A 19,788-nucleotide genomic window follows, 5' to 3' on the forward strand; every position below is an offset into this window, starting at 1 on the left:
TGTGTCTGGTATGGTGTTTTGTTATAACGGTTGTCCATTTGAATGGAAGTCCCAGACACAAACGATTATTTGTCTCTCCACAGCAGAGAGTGAATTATGTGCATGTGTTCAGGCCACTCGTGATGTGGAATGGTATCTGCAGGTATTCGCAGACCTACAGGTGCAAGTAACACTACCAGTAAGAGTTTACCTTGATTCCCAGAGTGGACTCGCTATCCTGTGTTCAGAGACCAATACGCAGTGCACTAGAGTCTTAAGATTACGTTTACAGTTTGTAAAGAAACTAATTGCTGACAAAATGGTTGTATTTGAATATGTTCCAGGTGACAATCAAATTGCAGACATTTTTACAAAAGCACTTCCAAAGGTTACACATGAAAGACATGTACAAAATATGCTTTATGTTTTTGTTCCACAATGATGAACCACAGGGGAAATGTTGAATGGTTACTTTAAATGTAAAGGTTCATCATTGTTCCACCCAATGTGTATGTCTTTAAGGGGCCGGAGCAAGATAACAAGACCCAGCTTTACAGCTGTGAAACATAGCAGGTGCTGCTGAGTTGTATTGATTAAGCTGTGTTGACAATTGGGTGTAGTATATAAGGAGCAGCACCTAGCTCTCCCATTGCCCTGGGGGATGGGGTGGTGGTTGAGTCATGTTTGTTTGTTGATGTATTTAGTGTATAAGGAGTTTTTGTTTTTGTAATTAAAACCTTGTTTAAGTTATTTTTGAGTCCTTTTTTTAACTGCATGGTCTCCCCAGCAAGCTCTCTGCAGCACTACCATACTGCAAATAGCCAACACTTTCCACACTCCATGCATTCAAATGGTTTCTCCCCTGTGTGAGTCCGTTGATGATTTCTAAGGTGTGTACTCTGACTGAAGCTCTTTCCACACTCCATGCATTTAAATGGTTTCTCCCCTGTGTGAGTCCGTTGATGTCTTCTAAGGTTTCCACTTTCTTTAAAGCTCTTTCCACACTCCATACATTTATATGGTTTCTCCCCTGTGTGAGTCCGTTGATGTGATCTAAGCTCTTCACTCTGACTGAAGCTCTTTCCACACTCCATGCATTTAAATGGTTTCTCCCCTGTGTGAATCCGTTGATGATTTCTAAGGTGTGCACTCTGACTGAAGCTCTTTCCACACTCCATGCATTTAAATGGTTTCTCCCCTGTGTGAGTCCGTTGATGTCTTCTAAGGCTTCCACTTTCATTAAAGCTCATTCCACACTCCATGCATTTATATGGTTTCTCCCCTGTGTGAGTCCGTTGATGATTTCTAAGGTCTGCATTCTGACTGAAGCTCTTTCCACACTCCATGCATTTAAATGGTTTCTCCCCTGTGTGAGTCCGTTGATGTCTTCTAAGGTTTCCACTTTCTTTAAAGCTCTTTCCACACTCCATACATTTATATGGTTTCTCCCCTGTGTGAGTCTGTTGATGTCTTCTAAGCTCTCCACTCCGACCGAAGCTCTTTCCACACTCCATACATTCATATGGTTTCTCCCCTGTGTGAATCCGTTGATGATTTCGAAGGTGTTCACTCTGACCGAAGCTCTTTCCACACTCCATACATTTATATGGTTTCTCCCCTGTGTGAGTCCGTTGATGTGATCTAAGCTGTCCACTCTGACCGAAGCTCTTTCCACACTCCATACATTTATATGGTTTCTCCCCTGTGTGAGTCCGTTGATGTGATCTAAGGTCTGCATTCTGACTGAAGCTTTTTCCACATTCTATACATTTATATGGTTTCACCCCTGTGTGAGTCTGTTGATGTGTTCTAAGGCTTCCACTATTACTAAAACTCTTTTCACACTCCATACACTGAAACGGTTTCTCCCCTGTGTGAGTCCGTTGATGTTGTCTAAGGTGTCCACTCTGACTGAATCTCTTTCCACACTCGATGCATTGAAATGGTTTCTCCCCTGTGTGAGTCCGTTGATGTTGTCTAAGGTGTCCACTCTGACTGAATCTCTTTCCACACTCGATGCATTGAAATGGTTTCTCCCCTGTGTGAGTCCGTTGATGTTGTCTAAGGCTTCCACTATCATTAAAGCTCTTTCCACACTCCGTACATAAATATAGTTTTTCCCCTGTGTGAGTCCGCTGGTGTGTTCTAAGTTTTGCATTGAAAGAGAAGCTCTTTCCGCACTCCATACCTTTAAGTGGGTAATTTCCTTTTTGTGTTTGTTGATGTGAACTATGTGTGCTCATTCAGTGTAGCATATTCCACATTTCACACATTTTAATGGCTATTCCTAATGAAACGAAAGGTGCCCTGTCCCCTGCAATTCTGTCTTCTCCATCCCCTTTTTCAGAGTGGGCAGAAAGGAAATCCTGTTTGGGCTTCAGGAAAAAGAACACACACACAAAAAAGGATGCATCAATCGCCATCAGCACCTTCTCTTATTTCAACATCTCCTACATTCTCTCATGTCCTCCCCATGTTCCCGATTTTTAGGAATTGAAAATGGTATGATGTCTAATGGTAGTAATGCATCAGGAACCTTTCATAATCCTCAGTCATCTTTAATAACACAGCATCATCTTGGAATACTGTTGTCCTGTGGGACTGCATTTCAAATCAAGTGGTTGCCCCTGTTTCCACCTCTAGTTCTTCATGAATCACCTGCACAGTCCCACTGACCTCAGGAGGTCGATATGGACCATTTTGGGAGACCCAGGCCTTCATCTCTTCCAGGGACTTTGGTCTGGGTCAGTCAGAGAACTAGTGACAAGGCTTGGTGCCTGGGGTCAGCTGAATGGGTGCTCAGGGAAACTCCTGTTCTTGGAGATGGACCTCTGTCTACATGCCTCACGTTGCATGGAGAGAACAGGAGAAGCAGAAGGAGAGCAGCTGGCAAATGGGAATCCCAGGCGGAAACACCCACCCCAATGGTTCTTTATAATGATGATGTGCTGCCTGATCCTCTGCTTGTCTTCTGACAGAGGACTATCCTAATCTGGCGCTGAAAAGCAGGATATTCAAGGCGAGGAGATAACTGTACTTAATGGTAGGTAGACATATTGGTCTGACACAGTTGAAGTAAAAAAATTAACAAAAATAGTCCAGTAGCAACTTAGGGTCTTGGGAGAAAAGTAATGACAAACCTAGACAGCATCTTTAAAAGCAGAGACATCACCTTGCCAAGAAAGGTCCTTATAGTTCAAGCTCTGGTTTTCCCAGTAGTGATGTATGGAAGTGAGAGCTGGACCATAAAGAAGGCTGATCGCCGAAGAATTGATGCTTTTGAATTCTGGTGCTGGAGGGGACTCTTGAGAGTCCCATGGACTGCAAGAAGATCAAACGTATCCATTCTTAAGGAAATCAGCCCTGAGTGCTCACTGGAAGGAGAGATCCTGAAGCTGAGGCTCCAAGACTTTGGCCACCGCCTGAGAAGAGAAGACTCCCTGGAAAAGACCCTGATGTTGGGAAAGTTGGAGGGCACAAGGAGAAGGGGACGACGGAGGACAAGATGGTGGGACAGTGTTCTCGAAGCTACCAGCATGAGGGAGGCAGTGGAAGACAGGAGTGCCTGGCGTGCTCTGGTCCAGGGGGTCACGAAGAGTTGGACACGACTAATCGACTAAAAAACAACAACAGCAACTTAGGGAACAACTAAGTTTGTTCTAGGTATAACCTTTTGTGTGCATGCAAACTTCTTCATATAGTGAAGGGTAGTAGGAGATGGTAGTAGGAGTACCTTCTGAGAAAAACCCCACCCCACCCTCCCACGATATACAAGGCTCTGGTGACATCTGTGTCAGTGTATCTGAAGAAGTGTGCATGCACACGAAAGCTTTTATCTAGAACAATCATAGTTGTTTTCTAAGGTGCTACTGGACTATTTTTTAATTTTTTATTTCAACTACATCAGACCAATACGGCTACCTACCTGAATCTAGATGTCATGGGGTGTTGGGGAGCAGTAGTTCCTTTGGTGGGGGGCATGTCCTGCACCTCCTGGGGTCATTTTTCCACCCTTGGTCCCCACCCTGCACTCAGCTCTCACCTGTGGCTTCCAGAAGCTGTCAGCATGCAACAGGGGTTCAAGCAACGGCTTCAACCGGCCGGCTAAACCAGGTGAGGAAAGCTGATGGGTCTCAAATCCTTGGGGGGCTGGGGAATTCTGCTGCACCTGAAGTCAAGCCCTGGTGGATGGAGAGGAGGAGAACAACAGTCAATCCCACAGTCCAGAAGGCAGATTCTGCCCGTGCGGAAGAGGAACGTGAAGGGCAGGTGGGGCACGTCCACCTGGAGGCTTGTTATCTAGTCCCAGGGTTACTCTGACATTGAATTATATATAAAATACAGTATTGAAATGCGCCTGCTCCCACTTCCTATTCTGATATTACTCTACTGTTTGTCTGTTTCTTACTTGAGTGCTGTTTTGGCCCCTGCCTTGGCCCTGTGGACCTGAAGGAGCATCTTCACCCCCATCGCTCAGTCTGGACAGGGAGGTCCTCCTCCGAGGGTCTTCTGCTGGTTCTCTTGCTGTTAGAAGTGAAGTTCCAGGGAACCAGGCAGAGGGCCTCCTGCCCCATGGAATGCCCTCCCTTCAGAGGGCAAGGAAACAGGCAACCATCTGACATTTAGAAGACAGCTGTAGAAGACAGCTGTAGAAGACAGGTTTTTAATATTTGATGTTTTACTGTTATGTTTATGTACTGTAGGGACGCGGGTGGCTTTGTGGGTTAAACCACAGAGCCTAGGGCTTGCCGATCAGGAGGTCGGAGATTCGAATCCCCGCGACGGGGTGAGCTCCCGTTGCTCCTGCCATCCTAGCAGTTTGAAAGCATGTCAAAGTGCAAGTAGATAAATAGGTACTGCTCTGGCGGGAAGGTAAACGGCATTTCCGTGTGCTGCTCTGGTTCGCCAGAAGCGGCTTAGTCATGCTGGCCACATGACCCGGAAGTTGTACGCCGGCTCCCTCGGCCAGTAAAGCAAGATGAGCGCCGCAACCCCAGAGTCGGCCACGACTGGACCTAATGGTCAGGGGTCCCTTTACCTTTACCTATATGTACTGTAAGTTGCCCAGAGCGGCTGTGGGAAAAGAAGAATACTATGACGCCTAGAGTGGTACCTCGAGTTACAGGCGCTTCAGCTTACAGACTCTGCTAACCCAGAAATAGTACCATTTGTTAAGAACTTTGCTTCAGGATGAGAACAGAAATCGCACGGCGGCAGCAGGAGGCCCCATTAGCTAAAGTGGTGCTCCAGGTTAAGAACAGATTTTTTGTAGTTATTTTGGATTTTTTACTGCAAAATTAGCTTATGAAATATTACGGGTGGAGAAAATCACAGGGTTGCCGTAAATTATAATCCCACCCACAAACTCTCATTCACATATAGTCTGTAAATTTGGGAAGGTCACACACCTCACCTGTGCTAATACTGGCAGTTTTTGGCCTCCACAGGCACACCCTGTGTGTAGAGCCTCCAGCCCCAGGCACTGTCTATCATGAAAATGGGTCCTTTGACTGGGAAGATTCATGCAGTCGCTGTCATCAGATGATGAAGGATTGTATCTCAGCTTGTCAGTCACTCTGACATGGCCTATGAAGAATAAGAGGAACAGAAATGCTTTGGAGGTGCAACTTCTGTATCAATCCTGAGAGCCATTCCATGGACTCTGCACCCCTGTTTCTGATGACAGGTGTACATTATCCTCATTCTCAGCGGAAAAGACACTTAAAGATGGAAGCCTGAGAGAGAGGAAAAGGTTTCTGGCTGCTTCCTGGGTGGGATTGCAGAAACCAAGAGCCGCTTCTGAGAAGGCCCCTCCTCTCCCCTCTTCCTCTGGGGATTTCCTCTCCTCTCCAGGGGACCAATGGGTGGACTGGGCAGAAGCGCTGCATCCGGACAGGGCAGGGACTTATGGGGTGGGAAGAGGATGGAGGTTGCAGGAAGGAAGGGGTGGGGGGACTGGACCCCCACTTTCCAGGGATCCCTCTCTGGTCGCCTTGAAGGGGGGTGTCGATTTCTGGGCGGGAGGGAGAAGCCAAGGCGGCCCCTCCGGAGAGACCCCAAGGAAGGCACGAGGGAGACTTCTCCCCCAAGACTGGTCTGCCTAGCTCTCTCACCCTCGCCAATGCTGCCCTTCCTCCCGCCCCCCCCCACGTCATTGACCCTCTCTCTTTCTCCCGGAGTCTCCCCTGCATCCAGAGGCTTCCTTGGCTCACCCCTCTCTCCTCACTGGGGGTCTCTATCCAGGCGCCTCCCGCACCCCTTAACCCTTTCCTGGCCCGCTTCTCCGCGCCCCAGGGAGTCCTCGTGGGGGGGGGCGCCCCATCTCCGCCCCTGCGAGGAAAGCCCCCTTCGCAGCACGCGTGCAGGCGCTTGGGGGAGCTGGCGGGGGTCTCTGGGTCCTTTTCTCCCCTCTCCCCCCCACTCGCGACCCCTTTACCTTTTTGTCCTCGCTCCCGATTCTCCTTTCCTGCAACATCCACGAGGGGGGGGGTCCCCTGCCTCCTCCCTCCCCTTTCCGAAAGCGCCCCCCCCCCCAGCTACGGGGCAGAGCAGCAATCCGGAGTGGAAGCTCCACTTCCGGGAGAAGCAGGCAGGGTGGGAGGGGGGGCTTCCCCCCCCCGCATTACCGGAGCAGAAGCCGGATTGGAGGAGGAGGAAGAGGAGGAGCTATGTATTTGGGGGGTGTGATTTGGGATTGTGTGGGCGGGATGAGAGAAGGATGTGCCGGGAGGGGAGGGAAAGTGTTGAGCGGGTGGGGGGGGGGAGAAGGAGGAGTAGAAACCCCCCCCCCCGGTCTTCCTTCTGGGATCAGGAGAGCGGGGAGGGGCTGATCCCGACAATCCAACAGCGAAGTCACAAAATGAGTTCTGCATGGAAATCAGATCAGACTCCGAGTTCGTGTTTTGGCAACATGACAGGTCTGTCCGTCGGGATGCCTGAGGATTCCTGCTCGCTGCCTTTTCCTGGCCAGCCTGAGAGATCACTGGAAATGGAGGATTTCTTGACTCCAGAATCCAGCATCGCAGACCCGTTTCATTCAGGCCTAGAGATCTGTTCTTTGGACCAGTCTGCTTGGATCATACTGATCTTGATTGTCTTCTGTCTGGGATCATCTGGGCAGGGCTCCTGCAGATGTGCTGAGACAGTGAAGGGATTTTGGCTGACCCCCCTTTGTTAGTTCTTGTCATATGGAGTAAAATAAAAATGGAACAGTGCAAATCCGATGTATGGTTGATTTTCTATGAATTTATAACAGAAATGTGGCGTATGTAGTGTGTGAGTGTGAGTGTGTGTGTGAACTTTGTACAAACAGAATGATTGGGGGGGGGGGTTCCTGCTACAATGTGGATCCTCAATGGATCATATCTGGATCATCACTGATGGGGGGGGGGAGCTCAGGAAGAACCTCCTGCCACGTGACTGGGGGAGTCTGGAGGCTGACGGGGATCAGACAGGGCTGCTGTTTTGCTCTCTTTCCTATTTCAGCTCAGGTTTTCCTGGCAGAAGTTACATCTCATCAAGAAATGTGTCTACTTTGTAACCATCCAGGGAGTTGTGTTGCAAAGGCCATTTGCAGAAAGGTTTTGATAAGGAAAATTCTGGGGTTGAGAGTCTACTCAACAGCTCAGCTCATCAGGGTCCGAGTCCCCTGCGGGTCCATGTGGTCAGCAAAAGAAGGAAATTCCAGTGAAGCAATTTGGAGTAAAAGAGCAGTCAGTAGACTGAGATCCTTTATTGTTGTGCAACAGGTTCAACAACAGCGAGTGAACCCAGAGCAGGGGGCGACATTGGCATTTAAAACTTTCCCACCATATCCCAGAATACCGTTCGCACAGCATCACCAATATATCTTTTTTGCAGTGCCTTTGGCCAGGGCACAGTCCGACCCCCCCCCCTGTAATCTTCATAGAACCCTAACCCAATGGTTGCCATTAATTTGATTCTGAATTGATTCTAGAATGTATTTTAATTAATTGACTGCAATTTTCTGTACACTGGGCTATTTTTACTTGTTGTTAGCCGCTCTGAGCCCGGCTTTGGCCAGGGAGGGTGGGATACAAATAAATTTATTATTATTATTATTATTATTATTATTATTATTATTATTATTATTATTACAGTGGGATGAAGATCATATGAACTTAAGGCATTTGCAAACAACCTGGTAATAATGGTAGAAGCCCACTGGAAAGTATACCAACAGTTTTCAACAAGATTAATCAATTTGGCCAAGTCGCAGGTGTTAAATTGAATAAAAATTGAAATAAATTGTTGGTAAAAATATGAGACAACAGAAGAAAAATGAGTAGAGACAGATAGCAGAGCTGGGGATAGAAAAGATGGTGAATTTTTTTGGAGTGTGGCAGACAACAAAAAATATAAACATTTAAAAAGATCATTATTGGTAATGAAAAATTCTGGGGTGAGAGACGACTCAACAGCCGAGCTCTTCGGGGTGCTACTCCCCCGCGGGTCCATGTGGTCAGTAAAAGAAGGAACATGGTCAGTAGACCATGATCCTTATTGTTGTGCAACAGGTCCCCACAGGAGTAAGAACCCCGAGTAAGGGGTGACCCCCCTCTTTTAAAACGTCCCACAATATCCCAGAATACACTTGGAGCAGCATCACTGAGACATCATCGCTACATCACTAGCATGTCACAAAGGGGGAGGGGTCTACAAGGGTGACACAAGTCCAACATTAGGTCTCTTTATCAGGCCCCTTTCCCAACACCTCTTAAGTCCCCATCACAGGAAGAACAATAAAACTCTTGACATCTCCTTGCCCTCAGGACTGGTCTGGAGATGGGCTTTCAGAACACCTCAACTGCCTCTGCAGATGTCTATTGTTGCCCCCCTGGTCACTCCCTGGATGGGGGTCCGTGTCTCTGCTCTTACGCTTGGGGGATTATGGCGGGATGCCCTGTTCCTGCTGCCTGTTAGATTTCCAGCTCCGTGATTGCAGTCATGGCATTTTTGTCTATCACATGACGGTGTATGTTTTGACTCCACAGTGGGAAGTGATGGAGACTATGTTCCTGAAGTGAGACTATTGTCCTTTGTTCTCTCTCTTTGCTGTCTGATGCTAGAGAGAGAGGGAGCCGTGTTGCAGTGCTCCGTGTGTGTTTACATGTAAATAAAGTAGATTAGCCAAAATGCTGAGTTGCTGAGCTCTGTTACGCAAACTGCAAACACTCTGCAGATCCCTAAGTGTGCCAATGTCTGTTGGCATCAGTTGCTGTGAAGCTTTTGAAGCTCCCGAACGAATGACTAGGAGGGAGAGAACATGCCAGTCGGGCATGTGTCTCTACCAGGATCCTACTCGAGTGTAGGATGAGCGCTTGACACTGCCGATCTGATTTTCTGCTTCTTGGTTCACAGAGGGAGGTGGAGCCCAAATTCCCCTTTCTTTAAGGATCAAAATGGCATTGGAATGAGGAGAGTCAGTTAAAGTATGGATTTTCTACACATTTATAAAGCTAGGTATCTTCCCCGAGCTGTCAAGTCGAATGGATACATTCAGGCATAATATTTGCAACATTATCATCATGGCTTTCCCAGTAGCCAAGGCCATGTTAAAAACTAGGCTGTGGGACATAGATCTCCAGGAACTAATCTCAGCTGCGGAAAAAACATGGTCCCCTCTTTATTTTCGACTCTCTAGGGTGCAGGAATTTAACCTTAATTATTTACAATTTTTGTTTAACCTGCAAGGAAAAAGGGCTTTTTCTCTGCCTAGGTTCAAGTCTAATCCTCCTAACCTCCTTTGGGGCAGGTTTGTGGGTTTGGCAGAAGGAGATAGGATCTGCCCATGCGATGCCCACCTGGTGGAAACTCTAGCTCACATGGCCCTTAAATGCAAAATCTATGATGATCTTTGCCAACAATTTTTAGACCACCTATGCATTCCAACATGGAAACCAGAGAAGGAGGTTGTACACTTCTTATTCCAGGGGAGAGACCAGGAGCTCCCCAAGACACTAGCTAAGTTCCTCTATTTGATTTTTTGTCACCAAAGTACGCTGCAGGATCCTGCCCTTGCTGGAGAGATGAAGTAGATTGCTTGCCTCTTCTTCCCTTTGGCAAATGACTGTACTGTTGAAATGGAGACGAGATCGCACTGGCCTACTTATTCTGAATGTTTGTAAGTGATGCCAATAAAGGTTTGATGATTTGTAACATTGCAACAACTTTAGTTCCTTGTATCTGAAAAAAAAAAAAGCTTTACAGAGAACAATTAAAATTGCCCAGAATGTTATTGGGCTCCGACTACCAACCCTGGATGAGATCTTCACGTCTCGCATCTTGAAGAAGTCACATAATATTCTGAGAGATCCCACCCACCCTGCTCACAACTTCTTTGAACTATTGCCTTCGGGCAGAAGATATAGGACAATGAAAACACGAACCACACGCCTTCTGAATAGTTTCTATCCAAGAGCTCTGATTGCACTAAATAATGATCTCAGGGCCAGTTGCAAGGTTTAGCAAGCGGGGAGCAGGAAGGAATGAGATAGGTTTTAGGTTATGTTATGCCTTTAATAGGTCATGCTATATTCTGGATTATGTTATGTTTTATAGATTATGTCTGAATAGGATGAGAGTGTCGGAGATACGTGCAAATGTATATGTGAACCCGGTCTTTGGGTGGGTGTTTGATTTTCGTTGTTGTGTATACTGTGTATATACGGACAATGACAATAAATTTATCTATCTATCTGAAGAAGTGTGCATGCACACGAAAGCTCATACCAAGAACTAACTTAGTTGGTCTTTAAGGTGCTACTGGAAGGAATTTTTTTATTTTAACAACTTTAAAGATGTGGGTCCCACTTGTCATTTCCATAACAGTGCAAAAAACCACAGTCACACGCAGACGCACCGTCTTGCATGCTTGAGTAGAGCAACTCCAGGCCATGAGCCAAGTAGCAGCAGGGTAGGGGCCACGTGTAGAGCAAGTCCCACACTGAGGACAAAAACGCACACAGAGGCAGCAGGACTTCTTCAGTAATAGTTTACTGAGCTTTCAAAGCATACAGTTCTTTCTCACTGGGTCCCCAGTGAGGCACAAAACTTTGCTCCTGAGAGCAAATCCAGTTTCAGCCATAAAAAAATACACCACACAGGATATCTAAGTCAGGCAGACACAGACCGGCAGAAGGGAGCAAGGGAGGAAAGAGGCTGGAAGGACACAGGGCAATGGAGGCGTGTCTTTCGCTTCCTGTCGTCTGGGAGGGAAGTCAGCAACTCAGCATCTGCAGGGGCTTCACGAAGAAAAGCTTTCTTCTTTTTTTTCAAAAAAAATTATTCATTTTATAACACAAATAAAGAACACAAACAGAAAAACAAACAATGCAAACAGATTATTCTCTTATCCTTATTTTTCTAAACATTGTTAAGTGGGCTTCTCCAAGTCCCACCTATCTGATTTTCATTTTACTTCTTTAGCAGTTTACATATATCATAGTTTCTAACCATCTTTTTTTATCACACTTAAATTAACTTCACATTTTATCGCTTGCAGATAATATTATTTTAAAATACACTATCTTCTACTTCTAACCCTACAGCCTATATCCACTTCCAAAGCTATTCTAAGATTTAAATATTAACATATTTTTTCAAATATTCCTTAAGCTTCTTCCAATCTTCTTCCACCATCTCTTCTCTCTGGTCTCAGAGTCTCCCGGTCAGTTTGGCAAATTCCATATAGTCCATCATCTTCATCTGCCATTCTTCGATAGTTGGTAAATCTTGTTTCTTCCAATTCCTTTTTCCACAATTTATCCCAATCCACCATCATGATATTGTGCCCCACATCCCTGGCCCATTCAATCATTACAGATTTCAATTGTTCATCTCTCGTATGCCATTCCAGCAATAAATTATACATCTTAGATAGGTATTTTGTTTTTGTATCTAATAATTCCATTTCTAGTTTGGATTTCTCTGTTTGAAAACCAATTTTCTTATCCATTTTAAACATTTCATTTATCTGGATGTACTGGAACCAATCATCTAATTTATCTTTCAATGGATCATAAGATTTTAATCTAAATTGGTCCCCTACTTCCATCAAACTATCATTATACTTCAACCATGTATCTTTCATATTCAACCTTTTATGGGTCTTAGCTCCCAATGGTGATATCCATCTGGGTGTTTTCCTTTCTAACAAATCCCTGTATCTTATCCAAACATCATCCAAAGATTTTCTAGTTATATGATTTTTAAATCTTTTGTGAGCTTTTAGCTTGCCATACCATAAATATGCATGCCAACCAAATACATTATCAAAACCTTCTAAATCAAAAACATCTGTATCTTCCAATAAAAACCATTGTTTCAGCCAGCAAAAGGCTGCAGCTTCAAAGTAAATCCTTAAATCTGGCAGGGAGAAACCCCCCCTCTCTTTTACATCTGTTAATAATTTAATCTTAATTCTGGGTTTCCCCCCCTGCCAGATAAATTTAAATAATATCTTTTGCCATTCCTTAAAACAATTCAACTTATCAATGATAGGGAGTACTTGGAACAAAAATAACACCTTAGGCAATACATTCATCTTTATCGCAGAAATTCAGCCCAACAAAGATAGTTTCAACCTTGTCCAAATATCCAAATCTCTTTTGATATCTTTCCATAACTTTTCATAGTAGTCTTTGTACAAATGCATTTTTTGCAGTCATATTTACACCCAGATATTTCACCTTTTTCACAAACTTCAGCCCTGTGGGTTCCTCTAAGTTAAGTTTTTCATGTATCGTTATTCCCCCCCCCTAAAACTTTGGTTTTATTCTTATTCAATTTGAAACCCGCAACTTGTCCGAACTGTTGAATTATCTTCAGTGCTTTGATTGCACTGATCTCAGGGTCCTGTAAAGTCAATACCAAATCATCAGCAAAGACTTTTAACTTATATTGTTTAGTTCCCACTACTATGCCTTTAACTTCCTCATCATTCCTTATCCTATTCAGCAGCACCTCTAGGACAGCACCTCTAGGGGGAAAAGTGGGCACCCTTGCCTGGTTCCCTTCTCAATCCTAATTTCTTCTGAGACCACATTGTTAATTATAATTTTTGCTTTCTGCTCCAAGTAAATTGCATTAATACCATTAAAAAAATTTTTGACCGATCCCCATATTACACAAGTTCTGTTTCATAAAACTCCAAGAAACATTATCAAAGGCTTTCTCTTCATCAATAAACATAAACATTGCTTTAGGATTCTTTTTTGCCTCTAATCTTTCCAGCACATTCCTAATATTATCTTTCATATGCCTCTCAGATAAAAAATCTGACTGATCTTTATGTATGTGCTTATTCAAAATCTTCTTCAATCTTGTAGCCAAAATATTTGCAAATATTTTATAATCCACATTCAACAAGGAAATTGGTCGCTGATTCCTTACTTGAGCTCTATCTGTATCTGGTTTGGGTATCAGAGTGATGAAGGCCTCTTTCCAGGACTCGGGTGCTTTGTCCCCCTTTAATATTTTGTTACAACATCCATCAATGGTTGTATCAGCCAATCCTTAAATATTTTATAATACTTGGAAGTTAAAGCATCAGGTACCAGTGCTTTGCCTATTTTCATTTGGGCAATAGGAGTATAGCATCTAGATCAAGGCAAGTAATAGTGCCACTGTATTCTGCTCTGGTCAGACCTCACCTGGAGTACTGTGTCCAGTTCTGGGCACCACAGTTCAAGAAGGACACTGACAAACTGGAACGTGTCCAGAGGAGGGCAACCAAAATGGTCAAAGGCCTGGAAACGATGCCTTATGAGGAACGGCTAAGGGAGCTGGGCATGTTTAGCCTGGAGAAGAGGAGGTTAAGGGGTGATATGATAGCCATGTTCAAATATATAAAAGGATGTCACATAGAGGAGGGAGAAAGGTTGTTTTCTGCTGCTCCAGAGAAGCGGACACGGAGCAATGGATCCAAACTACAAGAAAGAAGATTCCACCTAAACACTAGGAAGAACTTCCTGACAGTAAGAGCTGTTCGACAGTGGAATTTGCTGCCAAGGAGTGTGGTGGAGTCTCCTGCTTTGGAGGTCTTTAAGCAGAGGCTTGACAACCATATGTCAGGAGTGCTCTGATGGTGTTTCCTGCTTGGCAGGGGGTTGGACTCGATGGCCCTTGTGGTCTCTTCCAACTCTATGATTCTATGATTCTAATTGCCCCTTCAACTTCTTGTCTTGTAACCAGTTCATTTAGTAGGCTTGTTTTGTCCGCTGGAATTTTCTGCAATCCATTTTTGTCCAAAAACTTTTCCATTTTATCCATTTTTCCTTTTTGTAAAGCTGCTTATAGTACTTTTGAAAACATTTTCTAATCTCTGTTGGGTTCTCAATATTCTTACCATCCTCCATAATATTAATTATTGTACTCTCCTTCTGTCCCCAAGCCAATAATTTTCTGCATTTATTTGCCGATGCAAAAGTCTTTTGTTTCATCAATATAATTTTTCATTCAATTTCTTGGTTTACTCTTTGTGAAGACTAAGATTGTAATGGTTTAATTTCCTTTTGAATCTGTTGATTTTTTGGGTTACATCTTAGCTTTTTCTCTTTCTCCTTTGAGACAGAACTTTTTCCTTTTGCTCATTCTGATAGAATTCTGTTGAATCAAAATACCTGGCATTACCACTTTACTTGCACCCCTTGCTTCAATTCCAGGATTCAGGTTCAATTCAAAATAGTCCTTTAGGGTCTTTTGAGCTTTATTTACGATCAATTCATTTCTCAGTAAAACATCATTCATCTGCCATCTAAAAGTACCCTGTAGAGACAATTTTAACTCTGTCAACACAGCACTACGATCAGAACAAGTCCTTGGGCAAATCTCTGATTTAGTGACTCTTGAGGTCAGGTCTTTAGTTAGCTGTCAGGGAATTGGAGGCTGCGAAAGAGCTGATGGGGAAACAGAAAGGCAAGAGTATCTGGTGGCGTGGGAAGGGGCCCCTAGTTCAGAGAATACCTGGGTCCCGAAGAGTTGTATCACTGATGAGGGTCTAGTGGAGGAGTTCCACAATTTCTTCCCCGACAAACCCAAACCCCGGGGTAGATTTTTCCAACAGGTGTTCGGGCCGACGGACGATGAAGAGGATTTCGAGGGATTCCCACCATCTGACGAAGAGGAAGAAGAAGAGGGAACACGAGGAACTGTGGGTTTGAGGGAGGACTGGAGGACGGTTTTTGAAGATACGGATGAGGAGGAGGGTAGTTTTCCAGGCTTCACCCCCGCCACTCCGGAGAAGGGTAAATTGGGGGTGGTCGATTCTCCCGAGGGGAAGGGGGCCTTTGAGGAGGGGGTGGATGTCAGGGAATTGGAGGCTGTGAAAGAGCTGAGGGGGAAGCAGAGAGGCAAGTACAGAGAGCCCACGCCGGTAATTAGCAGTTTCTCTTCCACTTCAGAGGAGGAAGCTGGGAGGGGGGAGCCAGTACTGGGAACCAGCCACTCACAGAGCAGAGGAAGCAAGAGGCGTGGGCTCAGGAAATGGGCTTGCTGGGGGAGGCGTAAAAAAAGTCAGGCGATTCATCTGACTCCGAGAGATGAAGTGTGCCTTTGAACTCTTGTAACTGCTTTGAAGCTTAGCAATAAATCTCTTGGACAGAGATGGCTGTGTGCCCGGAGCATTATCTCAGCTAGCTTGTCAGCACAACCCCTACATTAGCCATATATAATCCAAACGTAAAAGGTACACACAATACAGTCCTTTTGATGTTGGAAGAATTGACCGCTAATGCCTCACAGTCTCGCAGCTTCGTATAATCACAGGAAGCTTTTTGTCCGATGTGTCGCAGCTCCAACCCCCTCGTTCTCGGAGCTCAAAAGCAGAACTTTCCAGGGAGGGGGGAGCCCACTTTTGACACCTGCCAGATTCCATGTCCTCAAAATGCTCGATTTGAGGTTTTTCCGGGGGTCTGCTGCGCTGGAGCAGTTTCCCCTGCCTTTGATATACCGAGGTCTCCTCTGATAAAGAGATCTCCGACTGTGATGGCGAGCGATCAACCAGAAGCCCTTCATGAAGCAAAGCTTTCTGCTGGCTGCTTCCAGGCAAAAGGGCATCCCAGAAACACACACTGGGATTCGTGGTGTATTGCCATTTTGGTGTATTTTCCAAAGGTTATCACAATGTAGTCTAGAAACTGGTATAGGATGAGATCAATATATGGCCAGCCCTAATCCTCACTCACCACCAGAAATACAGATTCACCCTCTCCCCCTCACTATCAAAAGGTACCTTACATCTAAAATTATACTCATTATTGTGGGATATTACCTTCATTATTTCATTACTATACAGTTTTACATATAAACACCAGAACAAATACATGACATGCTTTGAAGATGGATTTTCTGCTGAGTTCATTGCTGTGAAGAGTAAACTCTGAAAGGAACCCGTTCCTCACTCCATACATTTAAATGGGTTCTCCACTCTGAGAAGAAGAAGAAGAGTTTGGATTTGATATCCCGCTTTATCACTACCCGAAGGAGTCTCAAAGTGGCTAACATTCTCCTTTCCCTTCCTCTGTGAGGTGAGTGGTGCTGAGACAATTCAAAGAAGTGTGACTGGCCCAAGGTCACCCAGCAGCTGCATGTGGAGGAGCGGAGACGCAAACACAGTTCCCCAGATTACGAACCGCTCTTAACCACTACACCACACTGGCTCTTAGATGTTCCTTAAACACTCCATTATAACTAAAGCACTTTCTGGAATCTTTCCCTTTAAACAGCTTCTCCTCTTTGAGGGTTGATGGGTTTGTAGGGTGTCAACTGTTAAAGTTCTTCCTGTCCATGAGTCTGTAGATGTAGGACTTCCATTAGGACTGAACCTCTGTCTACTTTCCTGAAATTTATATGGTTTGTCTTTTGTGTGAGTTTGTTGACATAAATCAAGGCTTCCACTCTGACTGAAGCTCCTTCCACAGGCCATACATTTAAACAGTTTCTGCCCTGTGTGTCTGCTGATGTGTTCTAAGGTGTCCATTCTGACTGAAGCTCTTTCCACACTCCATACATTTAAATCGTTTCTTACTGATGTGAGTCTGTTGATGTCTTCTCAGGTTTCCACTATAACTGAAGCTCTTTCCACACTCCATACATTTAAAAGGTTTCTCTCCTGTGTGAGTCCGTTGATGTTGTCTAAGGTATGCACTCTGACTGAAGTTCTTTCCACACTCGATACATTTATATGGTTTCTGCCCTGTATGAGTCTGTTGATGTTGTCTAAGGTGTCCACTCCGACTGAAGTTCTTTCCACACTCCATACACTGAAACGGTTTCATCCCTGTGTGAGTTCGTTGATGTGTTCTAAGGCTTCCACTATCACTAAAACTCTTTCCACACTCCATACATTTATATGGTTTCTCCCCTGTGTGAGTCCGTTGGTGTTTTCTAAGGTTTCCATTTTCACTAAAGCTCTTTCCACACTCCATACATTTAAATGGTTTCTCTCCTGTGTGAGTCCGTTGATGTTGTCTAAGGCCTGCATCGTAACTAAAGCTCTTTCCACACTCCATACATTTAAATGGTTTCTCTCCTGTGTGAGTCCGTTGATGTTGTCTAAGGTGTTCACTCTGACTGAAGTTCTTTCCACACTCCATACAATTAAATGGTTTCTCTCCTGTGTGAGTCCGTTGATGTTGTCTAAGGCCTGCATCGTAACTAAAGCTCTTTCCACACTCCATGCATTTAAATGGTTTCTCCCCTGTGTGAGTCCGTTGATGTGATCTAACCTCTCCACTCTGACTGAAGCTCTTTCCACACTCCATACATGTATATGGTTTCTCCCCTGTATGAGTCCGTTGATGCATTCTAAGGTTTCCAATCCGAATGAAGCTCTTTCCACACTCCATACATCTAAATGGTTTCTCACCTATGTGAGTTTGATGGTGTAAAGTTAGGTGCGCATTTTGACTAAAGCTCTTTCCACACTCCATGCATTTAAATGGTTTCTCCCCAGTGTGAGTCCGTTGATGTTGTCTAAGGTTTGAACTGAAACTGAAGCTCTTTCCACACTCCATACATTTAAATGGTTTCACTCCTGTGTGAAAATGTTGATGTTTTCTAAGGGTTCCACTATCACTAAAGCTCTTTCCACAAGCCATGCATTTAAACGGTTTCTCCCCTGTATGTGTACGTTGATGTATTCTAAGGTTTCCATTCTGACTGAAGCTCTTTCCACACTCCATACATTTAAATGGTTTCTCCCCTGTGTGAATCCGTTGATGTGTTTTAAGGTCTCCATTCTGACTGAAGCTCTTTCCACACTCCATACATTTAAATGGTTTCTCCCCTGTGTGAATCCGTTGATGTAGTCTAAGGCTTCCATTGTTACTAAAGCTCTTTCCACATTCAATACATTTAAATGGTTTCTCCCCTGTGTGAGTCCGTTGATGTAGTCTAAGGCTTCCACTATGACTAAAGCTCTTTCCACACTCGATACATTGATATGGTTTCTCCCCTGTGTGAGTCCGTTGATGTTTTCTAAGATATCCTCTGTTCCTAAAGCTCTTTCCACACACGATACACTTATATGGTTTCTCCCCTGTGTGAGTCCGTTGATGATTTCTAAGGTCTCCATTCTGACTGAAGCTCTTTCCACACTCCATACATTTAAATGGTTTCTCCCCTGTGTGAGTTCTTTGGTGTAATTTAAGGTTTCCACTCTGACTGAAGCTCTTCCCACACTCCCTGCATTGGAATCCTTTCTTACCCATGGCAGTCCGCTGATGTATTCTAGGTTTTTCACTATCAGTGAAACTCTTTCCACACTTCAAATCTTTAAAAGGTTTCTCTCCTGTGAGTTTGTTGATGTGAGCTATGTGTGCTCATTCAGTGAAGCATATTCCACATTTCTCACATTTCAATGTCTATTCCTGTCCCCTGGAATTCTGACATTCTTCTGTAACACCTTCTTCAGAGTGGGCAGAGAGGAAGTTCTTTTTGGATTCCAAGGAAGAGAACAAAGGGAAAAGAACAAGTCAAACACTATTTGCCCCTTCTCTTATTTCACACATCTCCTACATTCCCCCGCTTTCTACCCATGTTCCCAATTTTTATGAAATAATAATAATAATAATAATAATAATAATAATAATAATAATTTATTATTTATTATTTATACCCTGCCCATCTGGCTGGGCTTCCCCAGCCACTCTGGGCAGCTTCCAGAAAAACATTAAAATACTGTAATACATGAAACATTAAAAGCTTCCCTAAAAAGGGCTGCCTTCAGATGTCTTCTAAAAGTCTGGTAGTTGTTTATCTCTTTGACATCTGGTGGGAGGGCGTTCTACAGGGAGGGTGCCACTAGCGAGAAGGCCCTCTGCCTGGTTCCCTGTAACTTTGCTTCTCACAGTGAGGGAACCGCCAGAAGGCCCTCAGAGCTGGACCTCAGTGTCCAGGCAGAACAATGAGGGGTGGAGACGCTCCTTCAGGTATACTGGACCGAGGACGTTTAGGGTTTTAAAGGTCAGCACAAACACTTTGAATTGTGCTCGGAAACATACTGGCAGCCAATGTAGGTCTTTCAAGACCGGTGTTATGTGGTCTCGGTGGCCGCTCCCAGTCCCCAGTCTAGCTGCTGCATTGTGGATTAGTTTTAGTTTCTGGGTCACCTTCAAAGGTAGCCCCACGTATAGCGCATTGCAGTCCAAGCGGGAGATAACCAGAGCATGCACCACTCTGGCAAGGCAGTCCACAGGCAGATAGGGTCTCAGCCTGCGTACCAGATAGAGCCGGTAGACAGCTGTCCTGGACACAGAATTGACCTGCGCCTCCATGGACAGCTGTGAG

General features: G+C 44.7%; 2 protein-coding genes across 2 annotated transcripts in view; both read right to left on the bottom strand.

Moving 5' to 3' along the window:
• The window catches only part of LOC310686893 (uncharacterized protein), a 66,107-nt gene that overhangs the window by 16,635 nt on the left and 29,684 nt on the right, over positions 1-19,788 (bottom strand). Inside the window, exons 2-4 of the mRNA XM_083461388.1 lie at positions 5,393-5,565; positions 4,022-4,160; positions 792-2,345 (exon numbers count right to left, since the gene is read on the bottom strand). Of these exons, the coding sequence (XP_083317514.1) occupies positions 792-2,222 (1,431 nt within the window). The 5' untranslated portion in view covers positions 2,223-2,345; positions 4,022-4,160; positions 5,393-5,565. The remainder of the gene's footprint in view (positions 1-791; positions 2,346-4,021; positions 4,161-5,392; positions 5,566-19,788) is intronic.
• The window catches only part of LOC310686836 (uncharacterized protein), a gene marked incomplete at its 5' end in the record, with an annotated part of 31,857 nt that continues 23,411 nt past the window's right edge, over positions 11,343-19,788 (bottom strand). Inside the window, one exon of the mRNA XM_083461175.1 lies at positions 11,343-16,805. The remainder of the gene's footprint in view (positions 16,806-19,788) is intronic.

The sequence above is a fragment of the Podarcis liolepis genome (assembly GCF_965112155.1).
Source record: "Podarcis liolepis genome assembly, chromosome: 10".
Taxonomy (NCBI): Eukaryota; Metazoa; Chordata; class Lepidosauria; order Squamata; family Lacertidae; genus Podarcis; species Podarcis liolepis.